The sequence below is a fragment of the Miniopterus natalensis genome, chromosome 14 (assembly GCF_054644295.1).
Source record: "Miniopterus natalensis isolate mMinNat1 chromosome 14, mMinNat1.hap1, whole genome shotgun sequence".
In the NCBI taxonomy this organism is placed as follows: Eukaryota; Metazoa; Chordata; class Mammalia; order Chiroptera; family Miniopteridae; genus Miniopterus; species Miniopterus natalensis.
The window spans coordinates 38,635,867-38,648,235 of NC_142094.1; the positions used below are offsets into that span (position 1 = coordinate 38,635,867).

A 12,369-nucleotide genomic window follows, 5' to 3' on the forward strand; every position below is an offset into this window, starting at 1 on the left:
GCTGGAACAGCCAGCATGGAGCTCAGGCAGGGATCCGGACTGCAGGGACATTTCTGCCTTAAGGATAGATAGGTGGTAGCTAAATTAGCAGTGGGGGTGAGGTGTAGGAGAGTAAGCCTTCTTCTGGAAGGAATGACCAGTACAAGGTCCCTGAGATAGAAAAAAGCCTTGGTCACCTTCCTAAAAGCAGGGTGTGGGGGAAGCCGGTGTGAGGTTGAAGAATGGACAAGGGCCTGGTGGGCCAAGGTAAGGACATGGTGGACCAGGAAAAGGTCATTTTGAATGGAACAGGAACATTCCTTCCAAATTGAGCTCGTGTGATGCCAATAAGGTATTTGATGTGAGAAGAGAAAGCAAGCTGTTCGGTTTGGCTAGGCCTAAGAGGACTGAGAAAGGCAAGAGAAGGAAGAAAGAAAACATCTGGAGAGGAGCAACTGTGGAGGAGTTGTAGGCATGTACCAAGGGGTCATGGCTGTCAGGGTTAGCACAGGGCCTCTGGGAGGAACTTATACGGAATTGGGCAGGGGCCGGGGTGGTGATGTTTGGGTTGGGGGAGAGCAGGCTCTCTCTTTATTCTGTGCTCACCATGGAAATAAGGCAAAATAATTTGCCACATTTAACACCTTTCCACTCAGGGATGCTCCCTGTGCTTGAGTCATAGTACTTTATGTGTAGGTGACTTGTGTGTTTTTCTGTGTGATTTATGTCCTGGAAATCTTTCTGGATTGGCAACACATCACATTTTCCACTTAGTAAACGTGACCGCAGTTTATGCTTTGGGCAACATTTTACGGTCATTGCCAAATCCTTGTTTCCTTTTTGTCATGTTTATTTTTTTTTATAATCAGTGATGGCATTCCCATCAGTTAATGCCTGTGAAGTTGTGAATACATTAGGCCACAATAAGAATTGTCTCTGAAGTCTGTAAGCAGATGTTGGGTGTGTGTGTGTGTGTGTGTGTGTGTGTGTTTATGATAACAGTGCTTACATAATCTCAGCAGCCAGGCCCTGGGGACTCACACTTGGAGATGGAACAGTTGGTTTAAATTAGGTTTCCATGTGAAATATGGTATCGCTATTTTTTTCCAAGCATTGTGGGAAAGTATATGGAAAATCATTTGACTGATAGGAAATAAATCTGGATGCTTGATCAGGATTGAGGCACAAACCATGTGCTGGTCTGCGCCTGCTCCATGAAGCAGAACTCTCCAGGGAAGATGAGAACCCTTTCAGACCACTGGACTAGTAAGTCTCTGTGTAGTACCAGAATAGCTTAAAAGAACCATGACTTTACATAGGCATGATTTGCCATTAATTTCGACAACAAAAAGAAGTTAAAGCCACAGAAAGATACAGCCAGAGGCCTCAAAAATTAATGCATTGGGTGTCTTTGAGGAACCATTTTAACTTCCATAATTTCATTTTTATTTGTAAGGAGATGGATTTGAATTTCTAGCTCAAAGAGTCAATGATTTTATGATTCTAAGTGTTTGCTGGTGATTTCCCACAGCAGGATAGGGCTCATCAAAAGAAAATCACACTAAAGGAAGAATTGGACAGAAGCACCAAGGACACTATTGGCAAAATAATTTCTTTCTCTAGAGAGCCAAGGTTTCACGAGGTGACTGTTAACCAGGTAACCAAGTGAAGGGACAAGGCATGGAGTTGGTAAGCAAGGGTTTGCTTATAGCTGCAGGGGAGGGGTTGGCTCTGCAAATCCCAGAGGGAGATCCTGTGTGCTCCAAGCAGCCTCAGGAGATTGGAATAAATGGTTCTCTTTTCCCCAAAAGGCTCAGAATTCCTTGCAGGATGATCTGGCCTATCCTAGGGATCTGATGCCGAATCTGTTCTCCTGATGTTTTATGAGGACTCAGCAAAGTCCAGACAGGTAGAGAGCAGAGGAGCATGGTCAGAGCCCACTGGGCTAGGCTCGGCCCAGGCCCATCACATTTTTGCTTCAGCTGATTTCAGAAGGGAAGAGGCAGATTATTACTGCAGTGCCCCTGGCTGGTACCAAAATATAACCCTGTTTTTTCACTGAGACTCCCTGTTGCTGTTTCCCTATTTGTTCCTGTGAAGAGAGAGGAAAAAGATGTTCAGCATCATTCTCTTCTGTTCAGCTTTGTTCATTTCTTTAACCATTTTTTGGTAGTCTTCTCGGTATCTTCTTTTATTCCAGTTCTCTCCTCTTACTTAGAAGGACCTAACCAATGCTAAGTTGAAAGAAACTGACACCCTTCATCAGAGGAAAGAGCACCAGACTGGGAGTCCTAGTTTTGACATCAACAAGAATTGTGACCTCAGAAAGTCACTTCTCCCATGAGCCCTAGATTCCTGATCTGGAAAATGGGGTTCGACTGCCCTCCATGGTGCTGCCAGCAATAAATGCCATTCATTCCTATCATTTTAAAGCATATGCCATGGACCTGGAACTCTTTTTTCCTGCAGTTGTCATGAATCACCATGAACTCTGTGTTCAGGCCTCACTCTCACTCAAGCCAGGGAAGTGAGTTGCTCCCCAGGTGTCAACACTGTTGCTGAACCAAGGGCAACTAATGGCCCCTGTGGGGTTAAGACAAGAGCTTTGGTTTGTTAAAAACTGAGCTTATCAGCCCGGACATTAGCCAGGATGGAGACAGTAACTTAGGTGAATGCTAGTGTCCAAGCACCAAAGTATAAGTAGCAGCGAAATGATCTTAGAGATTAAACAGAGGATTTTGAGGCTGCATATCATAAAGGGAGTCTTGGTACTGGGCTATTACTAAATATCATACTCCAGTCTGTGTAGTAGAAAAATCAAATCACATTAGGATAAATTTAAACCCAGAGCTAGAGAACATTAGCGTTTATATATGCACATTAGGCATTTAGTGAGTGGTTAATTGTGCCACCTCTGGGGCATACACCTAAGTTCAAATCAGGCTCTGCCACCTCTTGGTTGGGGACCTTGGGCAAGGCTCTTAGGCCCTCTGTCCCTCAGTTTTTTTCTCTATAAAATGAGGATAATAATAGTCCCTGACTCTTAGGATTGTTATGAGAGATAAATGAGTTAACATGTAAAGTGCTTAGAATAATTCCTGGTACATAGTAGGTGCTATGTAAGTATTTGTTCTTCTCATTGTCGTTTAGTTATTTAAGGAGTGTAATATATAATTCATTTGTAAAAGATAGCTCAGAATATTTATTTTTTGAATTTTTTATTTGATATTAGGTATTTTACTGATAATAAGTATCTTTCATTTATGGGCTCAGTGCACTAATTGCATTTAATCTTGCTATCCATTAGTCAAATATCTTTAAATCATTATCATTAGGCTTTATTTTCTTAAAGTTTTATGGAATTGTATAGATCAAGAGGGATTTTATGAATTGCCTTGCAGCCTTCTTATTTTGAAAACTACAGAGAGGTTACATGACTTTCCCAGAATCCCATTGCAAAGCAGTGACAGAGCTTCAGTGACAGTGTCACCTTAGTTGGCTGGCTAGGTCCTTCATTTTCTAATACTAAACTGATTTTATTTTAAAAAACAAAACAGTTTTCTTGTGAAAAAATTTTGTCAAGCTTCCAGGACATAGTTTCAGTCAATACCCCTCTGTGCATTTTCCAGGTGAGCTCCTGGGTGACGTGGCTGATCCTCACGGCGGGCTCCATGGAGGAGAAGCGGGAGGTCTTCTCATATTTGGTGCATGTAGCCAAATGCTGCTGGAACATGGGCAACTACAACACTGTCATGGAGTTCTTGGCCGGGCTCAGGTATGTGCAGTGGGGAACATGGTTATCTGGGCACAGTTGCCTCTTACTAGCTGAATCACACTGAATTAATTGCCCTGGTAACCACATTTACCTAAAACAGGCCACTATAGTGACAGTAATACAAATTATTAAGTCAGGTACCCACTGATCTTGAGGGATTTCTTTGTCCTTTTATTCATATATATAGGAGATAAGTTGCTAGATCTTATGATGGAATAATGGTGATGGTAGAGCTAGTGTGTGCATTTGCAGGCTTGAAAAGATTTAGATTATAAGTATTTTAACTACATCAAGATAGCTAAAGGTGTTATTTAAGCAATCAGATGGAAAGGGGGAGCAACCTTTTTGTTAAATGACTTTGGTTTTCTACTTATACATTTTGCTTCCTCAAACTAAATTCTCAGCTATTTTAAGGCAACAATTAGAAGTACAAAGACTTACATATAACGATATTTACTCAATCAAGGTGTCAGTTAAAAATAACCCAAATGAACAACAAGAGAAAAATGAAGACACTAATATGATACATCCACACACTGGGGCGTTATTTAGCCACCAAGAATGATGGTTATGAAAAAATTTTAATACCATTGGAAAACAAGTAACATATGATATATAAAAATATGTGGGAACAGAGCTGTCTATACTTAATAACCTCAGCCATATTTGTACATCAACATTTATAAAATATTTATACCAAACAGACACAAATAAAATAAATACTAGAAGAAAATATACCTAATGTTGTCTGTGGATGGCAGAACTGTGGGTGGATTTTCTATATTTTTGGTATTTTCCAGATTTTCTACAATGAGCGTCTAGTACCTTTATAATGAAAAAATAAAAATAAAAGTTTTAAAATAGTGTCAGTTGTCAGTCTAACAAAAAAAACCTTGATCTTTGCTGAGGTTTGATTACTCTGTTACTCAGGGAAAGAAGAATGATCACACAGTGGGAACCATGCCTCCTTCATTTAGTCACTTCATTTATTTATACCTCCTTTTCATGCCCCAGAAGGGATTCTCACCAGCCTATAAGAAACCGTTTGTAGGACTAGCCGGACTTAATGGGGTGAAATCAGGGAACGGTTTCATTTTTCTGACCTCACTGTGTTTCAAACCTGCCTCATCAGCCCGCCCTCCCTTGGCTCTGGATTGTACCTTGGGAGAGCCTGTAACTTTCCCAGCCACTTGTGTGGTTAGTAAACTGTCTTGTTCACCTATGCTCATGAGTGTGAATGAATCCCAGAAACATAAAATGGTGCAAAAAAAGCAGGCTGTCTAAAAGTGCCTACAGTGTGACACCATTTATATACAGTTTACAAAACAATTCTACAAACTGCTTGGTGATATATACACATGGAGGGAAAGTATAAAGACCTGTTAGGGAGCAAGATCACTACAGTCACAGCTGTGGTCCCCTTTTTCGAGGGAGGGAGAAGCATGTGCTCATGAGGAATCCACTGGGGCCTCAACCATATTATTAATGTTTTATTTATTTTTTTAACTGAGAGGTTGATGCATGGGTATTTGTCATGTTGTACTTCTTTATGTCTTTTAGATATCTTATATATTAAATAATGAATTTTCAATCCAGTCTGATATAAATCAAAATTACAACCTCTCACTCAACTTAAAGCTTTGCCCTTTCCCCACATTTCACAGCCCAACCAGTCTCAGAAACCTGCAGTAGGGTGGGAAGGAATGATGTATCTTTTCTCTCCCTCTCCTTCCAACTCAGGGTCCCTGCAGGAAGAGTTGACAGGAGATGAGAGAAAAAGGAAGGGGGGTAGAGGAAGCAGGGGTCTTATTTGACTGGAACAGTTGTAATCTGGCCTCGGTTTTCCCATAGAGAGAGCCATATGGGGTGCTTTTGGGTTTTCTTTCTAATTAGGCCTTCTAACTTCCCCCACCTCCCACTGCACTGTTACTTGGCAAGAGGCAGTGCACCCTCAATCCCCAGGGTCCAGCTCCGGAGGTCCTACCCTACCCGACTCTTTCCTCTAGAGTCACTTCATTTGGCAGGCAGGCCTTTCAAGATAGTTCAGGTCCACCTGCCTGTCACAGTGTCCACTCCTGACCCACAGGAAACACTCTCAGACTTTGCAAGTACAAGACATACCCACTGGAACTTTCTCCCTCACATCGCCATCGGGCAGCTCCAGGCAGCCTCTCATTTCAGACTTTCACAGGCAGCAGTCACACACCAGTCTGTGTGATCCACAGACTGCCCAGGACATGGGTCCACCTCTCCATAAAGTCCACTTGAAGTCCCCGAACTTGGGGTGATTTCCCCCTTCCCACAGCACTCTGTCAGCATTCCCCACCTGGCTGCCCAGATCCAGTCCCTCTCGTGGGCTGGTAGCCGCTGAGAGACCACAGAGGGGCAGAGTCACCTCTTGTTCTTAGCAGCACTTTCAAAATAGGAAAGTCCCATTTAACATCTTATTATGCAAATAATATTTCAAGATAATGTCCCTCAGGATGGGCCAGTGGCTTAATGTCAAAGCTCGTGTGCATTGCTGAGGGACTGGCGTAATCTAAGGGTATCATTTAAAAGATCAAGAGGAGTGGCTGGGCACATTTTCTGCAGGCAGCCCTCCATAAACACTCACATAAACCATATTACTCATAGGTGTCCCTCTTGGCTGTAGGTGCTAGGAAAGTTTAAGCCTATGTTCAGTGCCCACCTTCCAAAACTGACTCCTTCCATGTGTTTTTGTTTCTTTCTGTCCTATTTAACTTTGTGTTTCAATTTATAAAAGTAATATTAAACATCATTTGGGGAAGTAGGTGAAGATATGAATCCTAAAGAAGTGTTAAGACACAGAGAAAACTTAAGCAAAAAGAATGAATTTGTGTAGAATTTAGGCTATTTACTGTAAACTATATTATTTCTCCTTCGGTCTGAAAAAGTGTCATTTACTTGCGATAGGTCAAGAAAAGTTTTAAAAATGTGGCAGTTCATGGACCAGTCTGACCTGGAGACCATGAGGAGCCTGAAGGATGCCATGGCTCAGCATGAATCCTCCTGCGAGTACAGGAAGGTGGTGACGCGGGCGCTGCACATCCCCGGCTGCAGGGTGGTCCCGTTCTGCGGGGTGTTTCTGAAGGAGCTCTGTGAGGTGCTCGATGGCGCCTCCAGCCTCGTGAGGCTCCGCCCAAGATACAATTCCCAAGAGGAAACTCTGGAGGTGAGGCCTTCCGAATCCTCACGATACTGAGCGTCACCGTCGTCCGTGGCATCACCCACTAAAGCGAGGAGGCCTAACTTAGTGAACGCAGTTGTCCACTGTTACTGTTGTGTTGGATCCCAGTTAGGTCCCTGAAAGTTCCAGAGAACAGAATGCCACTGGCACTGCTTGGGGCTCGTTATGGTTCAGTTAGCTTCAGTGGGACAATGGGAAGGTACAGGTGGAAATGGGTGATGTTTTCCGATTTTTTTTCTTAAGGTTGATGGGGTTTTCTTTTCTCTAATTGAGTGGGAATGTCTGGGTGCAGGGGGAAAGAGAAGGCAAGTGAGAATAGTAACTTTTCCAAATCAGGAGAAGAAAGAATGGGGAGAAGTCAAGTGCCTTCCTCTCATCCCTGGTCGGGGTGAGGGGGGACGCGCTGGAGCAGCTGGAGCCTCACCTAAAGCGGGCTCCAGGCTGCTGACCACGGCTGCCTCCGCTGTCCCAGGCCCATGCTTCTCGCTTCTGACCCCCAGACAGGAGAGGACCATGGGAGCTTTGCCTCAGGGCATTGGGCGCTGGAGAGGAGGGACACTGAGAAACTGGAAGAAGATTAGGAAACCTCCCTACCTCAGGTTTAGAAATGAAAGAAGGGACTAAATGGCGGGGAGCTTTCTGGAGAATTTTGAAGAGTCCCATACCTGGAAGTCCCACACGTAAATCTAGGGTCTCTCTCACCGTGGTGGCAGCACCCACTGCTGATCTTGCACGCGCACACACACATGCACACACACTCACACTCGCGCACACCCCTTCTCCATGGCAGTGGGAAGGCTCTTCTGCATCACCTGGGAACAAAGGCATCTCCTGGTGTCAAGTTGATTTGAGAGCCCCTAACAGGTACAGGTATGCCACCGACTCCCATCGCTCAGCTTATTTAAGGGAAATGAAAGTGCAAGAAGTGAGGAGAACGCTGAAAGCAAGTCCCCCTCCGCCACACCCACACCAGCTCTCATGCTTCAGAAGGAGGGGGCACCACCTCTCAGGGCCTGGCCGCTGCAGGGTGCTGGGAGAAGCTTCCTGATCAAGACACAGACAATGGAGCTCAAACACTACCAGGGAGCCTCTGTGTTACACAGGATACACGGGAAACAAAGCAAAACGCCACCTTTCTCAGTGATTTTAACCTGGTTCTGTAGTATAGTACACTTTTTCGTGGTTTTTCTCAATTCTCACTCAAGGATAAAATAACCCTGCCTTCCTCTGTAAAGTGGCTAATCTTCTCCCTAGGGAACCTTGGAATAATATTGCTTTTTGTGTTTTCAATTCCAAGTACAGTGTTGGTTCCTAGAGGGACTAATGTTGTCTTAGTGAAAACAAGAGTAAGTTTTGATATTTCATGTGGTGAAAGGAAAAAAAAATGTTTTTCCTGGAGGTTCTCACCCTCCTCCCAAGAAAATAGGCACAAACACAATTATTTATGACTATCACGATTCCCTAGCCAAGTAGGCTCTTTAGATGTATTACATGATGTTGCAATACCAAACTCTCGGTATATTTTTCTGTAGTTTGTAGCCGACTACAGTGGACAAGATAATTTTTTACAACGAGTGGGACAAAATGGCTTGAAGAATTCGGAGAAAGAGTCCACCGTCAACAGCATCTTTCAGATCATCAGGAGCTGCAGTCGCAGCCTGGAGATGGAAGACGAGGACAGCCCCAGCGAAGGGAGCGGCTCTCGGAAAAACTCCCTGAAGGACAGAGCTCGATGCCAGTGAGTTTCACACTTTAACAGGGGGGAGGATGCTCGCTGCTGCTTCTCCCTCCTTTGGTTGGTTTCATGTAGACACCTAATAAAAACCCACCACCTTTATAAGTAAGCCATGCTGCTTTCTCTCCCATCTTTATCAATTCTGAATTGGAATGTCTCTTTTTAATTTGGCTGCCTTGTTCTAAAATTACCGCTTATAATTTAACTTCTTGCCAGTAGTTAGCCCTTGAAAGGAAACTAGAGCTATCCTTATGTATCTAAAAACTCAACCAATTAAATTTCAGGATTAGAACCATGATCTCATTTATTTATTTATTTCGTAGCTTCTATAAAAATGGCCTTTAGTAATAATCACTGAGAGGGACACAGGGGCGGGTATTAACATATTTTGTAATGAAATATAGCTATTTAGTAAGAGTAGAGTGAGACCTAGAAATCAGCATTTTTAGCAGCTTCCTCCAAACTTTGGGTGATTCTAAATCAGGTGGTCAAGGTCCTCGCTTTCAGAAACATGGCTCTGTGAGGCGGCAACCTCACCCTCGTAATTGTTTAGTTGTTCCAATTGCTGTTTATCAGCAGACATTGCAATCTAGCCAGTGGTGCTTACCTACAACCAAGTGGAAGATCAGAAACCAGTGGGGCATGTGTTGCTTCTCTTCAAGGCCATTCATGGTGAAGCCTAACTCAAGTGGCAGAGCCTGGCCCAACTGAAGGAGTCAATCCTTCAGTGCCTCCAAAATTATTAAGTCTACTGGCTTTGACGCCTTTACCACAAAAGATTTTATTTGTAGTCAGTACTCACGAGTCAGACCTTGCGGCTGTCCTGGAGTCCTTACACACACGGGTCTGTGTCCGTAAGCCATTGCTATTCATTTTGCAGCGCCTTTCCTGGTTGTCTGTGTGTGAGTGCCTACAGTGGGAAGGGTGCAGTGTTTATAGAAAATAATTTCTTTGGAATGGGAGTACTAGATACTTAGAATCGGTGGTGAACATAGAATGAATGCCTCATATCTGAACCCCTAATGCTGTATGTCTTAAGGAGGTAAACCTACATTCTAAATTTCTCCGAAGTCTTTGGGCCTTCTTCCAGATCTCACTCCCTTGCCCATTCCCCCATAGAAGACGCAGGTGCCCAAAGATGAGCTGTCAGTGCCCTCACCACAGTGACCCAGCCCTAAAGCCCAAATGTCTCACAGGTAGCTTTATTTTAAGTTTATCTCAGTTCAAAGATAGTTTGGAAGTTTTCTCACGGGTTGTTGACATTAGTATTTTGTATCTATAGCATTATATATATGTTATAGTATCTATAGCATTAGCATACCGTATAGTATAGCGAGGGGTGGGGAGGGCCACCTACAAATAAGCACATGTCCACACAGGAAGCATCCCATAGCCATTTAGGTCCTTAACCTAGATCTACCTCTGCTTACCTGTCTATCTACATAGGTATCCATATATATATATCTACCTCCTTCCACAAAAAATGTTGCAGATGCTTATGAGAATAAATACAGATAATAGAAGATATTAAGGAAAATAACTTAGGAAAAAATAATATGGAAGTGTATACTCTTAGTCTTCGCAGTGACTGAATTTTGTCCTGAGATTCTTAGTGGCCTTAGGAAAGAGGGAATCATGATTTATTGCAAGTTTCACAATATTTGTAAGAAAAATCAAACAGATGTTTGAGATAAACCTTTTCTTCATACTGAGATCTGGCCAAAATTCCTTCCTTAAATCCTTACTATAAGGGAAACATCATCCCTGAGTAGATAAAATAATGAACTTCATATGGCTCTTTGTTTATCGCAACCTCTCCTTGTTTGGGGGTGGGGTGTTAATTAAAAGTGTCAACCCTTCCCAAATACTTTCAGGAGTGTTCCCTTTGGTTGAGCCTCAGAGACCGAGCCTCTGAGCTTTCCCTTTACCATCTTTTCCTTTTGCTGGGGTCCCTTCAAGTGATAAATTTGTTACCTGATCCTGTCACCTCTCGTGACATTTTTATTTCCAGTTTTCTACTTATTCTCTTGTCCTCTCCTAATTGTTTTATCATCTACATCCTAAGAACATCTCTCTTCTGCTTCCCATTTTCCAGACTCTGCTTCTAAGCACTCTTAGGAGTGGGGGAAGGGAGCACAAAAATGCAGCTATTTTTTACAAAACCTGTGAAGCCATGTTGAAATGCTCACGCTGAAACCTGTGCATCTCAGTACCAGTAACAGTTTCTTTACCCCAAGCGACTGCTACTCTGAAGTGAAGCGCTGGACACACGAGGTGGGAGTGGGGTGTTTAATAAATTCCCTGAAACCAGATCAGCAGGCGCTGTTTCCAGCGCTCAGGAATCCATTCCGGATCCAGAGCCTCATATTGACTTTGTTAATACAATCCTGACAACAGTGACATTAGTAATATTTAACATGCTGTTATTTATTGAGAGCCACTTTTAAAGAAACATTGTCATAATACTTTACATATGTTACATTATTTAATCCTCACAACAGTTGTGTTTTACTCAGGATTTCACACCTAGCAGGGCCAGGATTTAACCTCAGGCTAACTGGCTCCAAAGTCCACACACACCACCCAGATACAATTTAGAAGCTGCCTGTTGTTGAGAGAAATTCTAGGTTAATTAAAAGCAAGAATTCGCCAGAAGCAAGCTTAAAAGTCTGGGTTTTATTACAGCAAGCGGCTATAGTTTTTCCTTTGGAAAAGATGTACATTTTCTTCTGTCTTACAAAATTAATTTGGGCTTACCACTTGATGAATTATGTTCACGTAATCATACTAACTTTGTAGGAAGTCATGAACATTTACTAAGAAAATACACTTGTCTCCTAATACAAGATTTTTCATTAGGGGACATTAAAAAATGTTTATCAATTTATGGTTTCTAACTGAAGGATGCTACCTTCTCAGGTCAGATACAAACTTCCCTTCTCTTTTTATTCTGTAATCCTCTCCTTGAGACATAGGATCTGTTTGACAATGTAGTTTCTTTGCTGGTAAACCACGTCTTTGACATTTGGTTAATGTTATTTGGTCCCTAAGTAAATCTTTAAGTTCTACCTTGTTCCTTTTTGTAAACCCACAGAAACATGTCTCCTGAGAGGATCAGGCACAGAAGTGCATAAAATTCACTAGATGATCTAAGAGACTAAGCTACTAGTTTCCTTCTTGAAAGGGAAATGTATTTCTTTACAAACAGTTGTCAGTCTTATCTGGGCATTCGGCCCTGGAAGAACGCTTTGTAATGGAATTATTAACACTGAACATTAGTTCTTTTTGTGTTCTAAAATAGAAACTGATTCCAAGAAAGACAGTGTCTGCTCTCTCCCAGCTTCTATCATCTCTGAGCAGCAGAAACAGGCTCCTTAAAGCCTTATAATTTTTCTTTCCAGACACTATTTTTCATAATGCTTGTAGTTTGGTTTTTTTTACTGGACAATACATGATTTAGCTCAGAACTCAAATTAAACAGAATATGGGAAACACCATTTCTCTTGCTAAATTAAAATCAGAAATTCTATGTCCATATTAACATACGTTGTATTTCATGAGTACTGACACTTACCGACTGAGTCACTTTTGTACTTAAAAAACACACACACAAAAAAGAAACAACAAGTATGACATGGAGAATGTGGAAATGGTTCCAAGGGAAGGAAATAA

General features: G+C 42.4%; 1 protein-coding gene across 1 annotated transcript in view; it reads left to right on the forward strand.

The window, feature by feature from the left end:
* Positions 1-12,369, forward strand: part of PLCE1 (phospholipase C epsilon 1) — a 247,106-nt gene that overhangs the window by 170,254 nt on the left and 64,483 nt on the right. Inside the window, exons 5-7 of the mRNA XM_087824459.1 lie at positions 3,609-3,754; positions 6,689-6,947; positions 8,495-8,700. Of these exons, the coding sequence (XP_087680585.1) occupies positions 3,609-3,754; positions 6,689-6,947; positions 8,495-8,700 (611 nt within the window). The remainder of the gene's footprint in view (positions 1-3,608; positions 3,755-6,688; positions 6,948-8,494; positions 8,701-12,369) is intronic.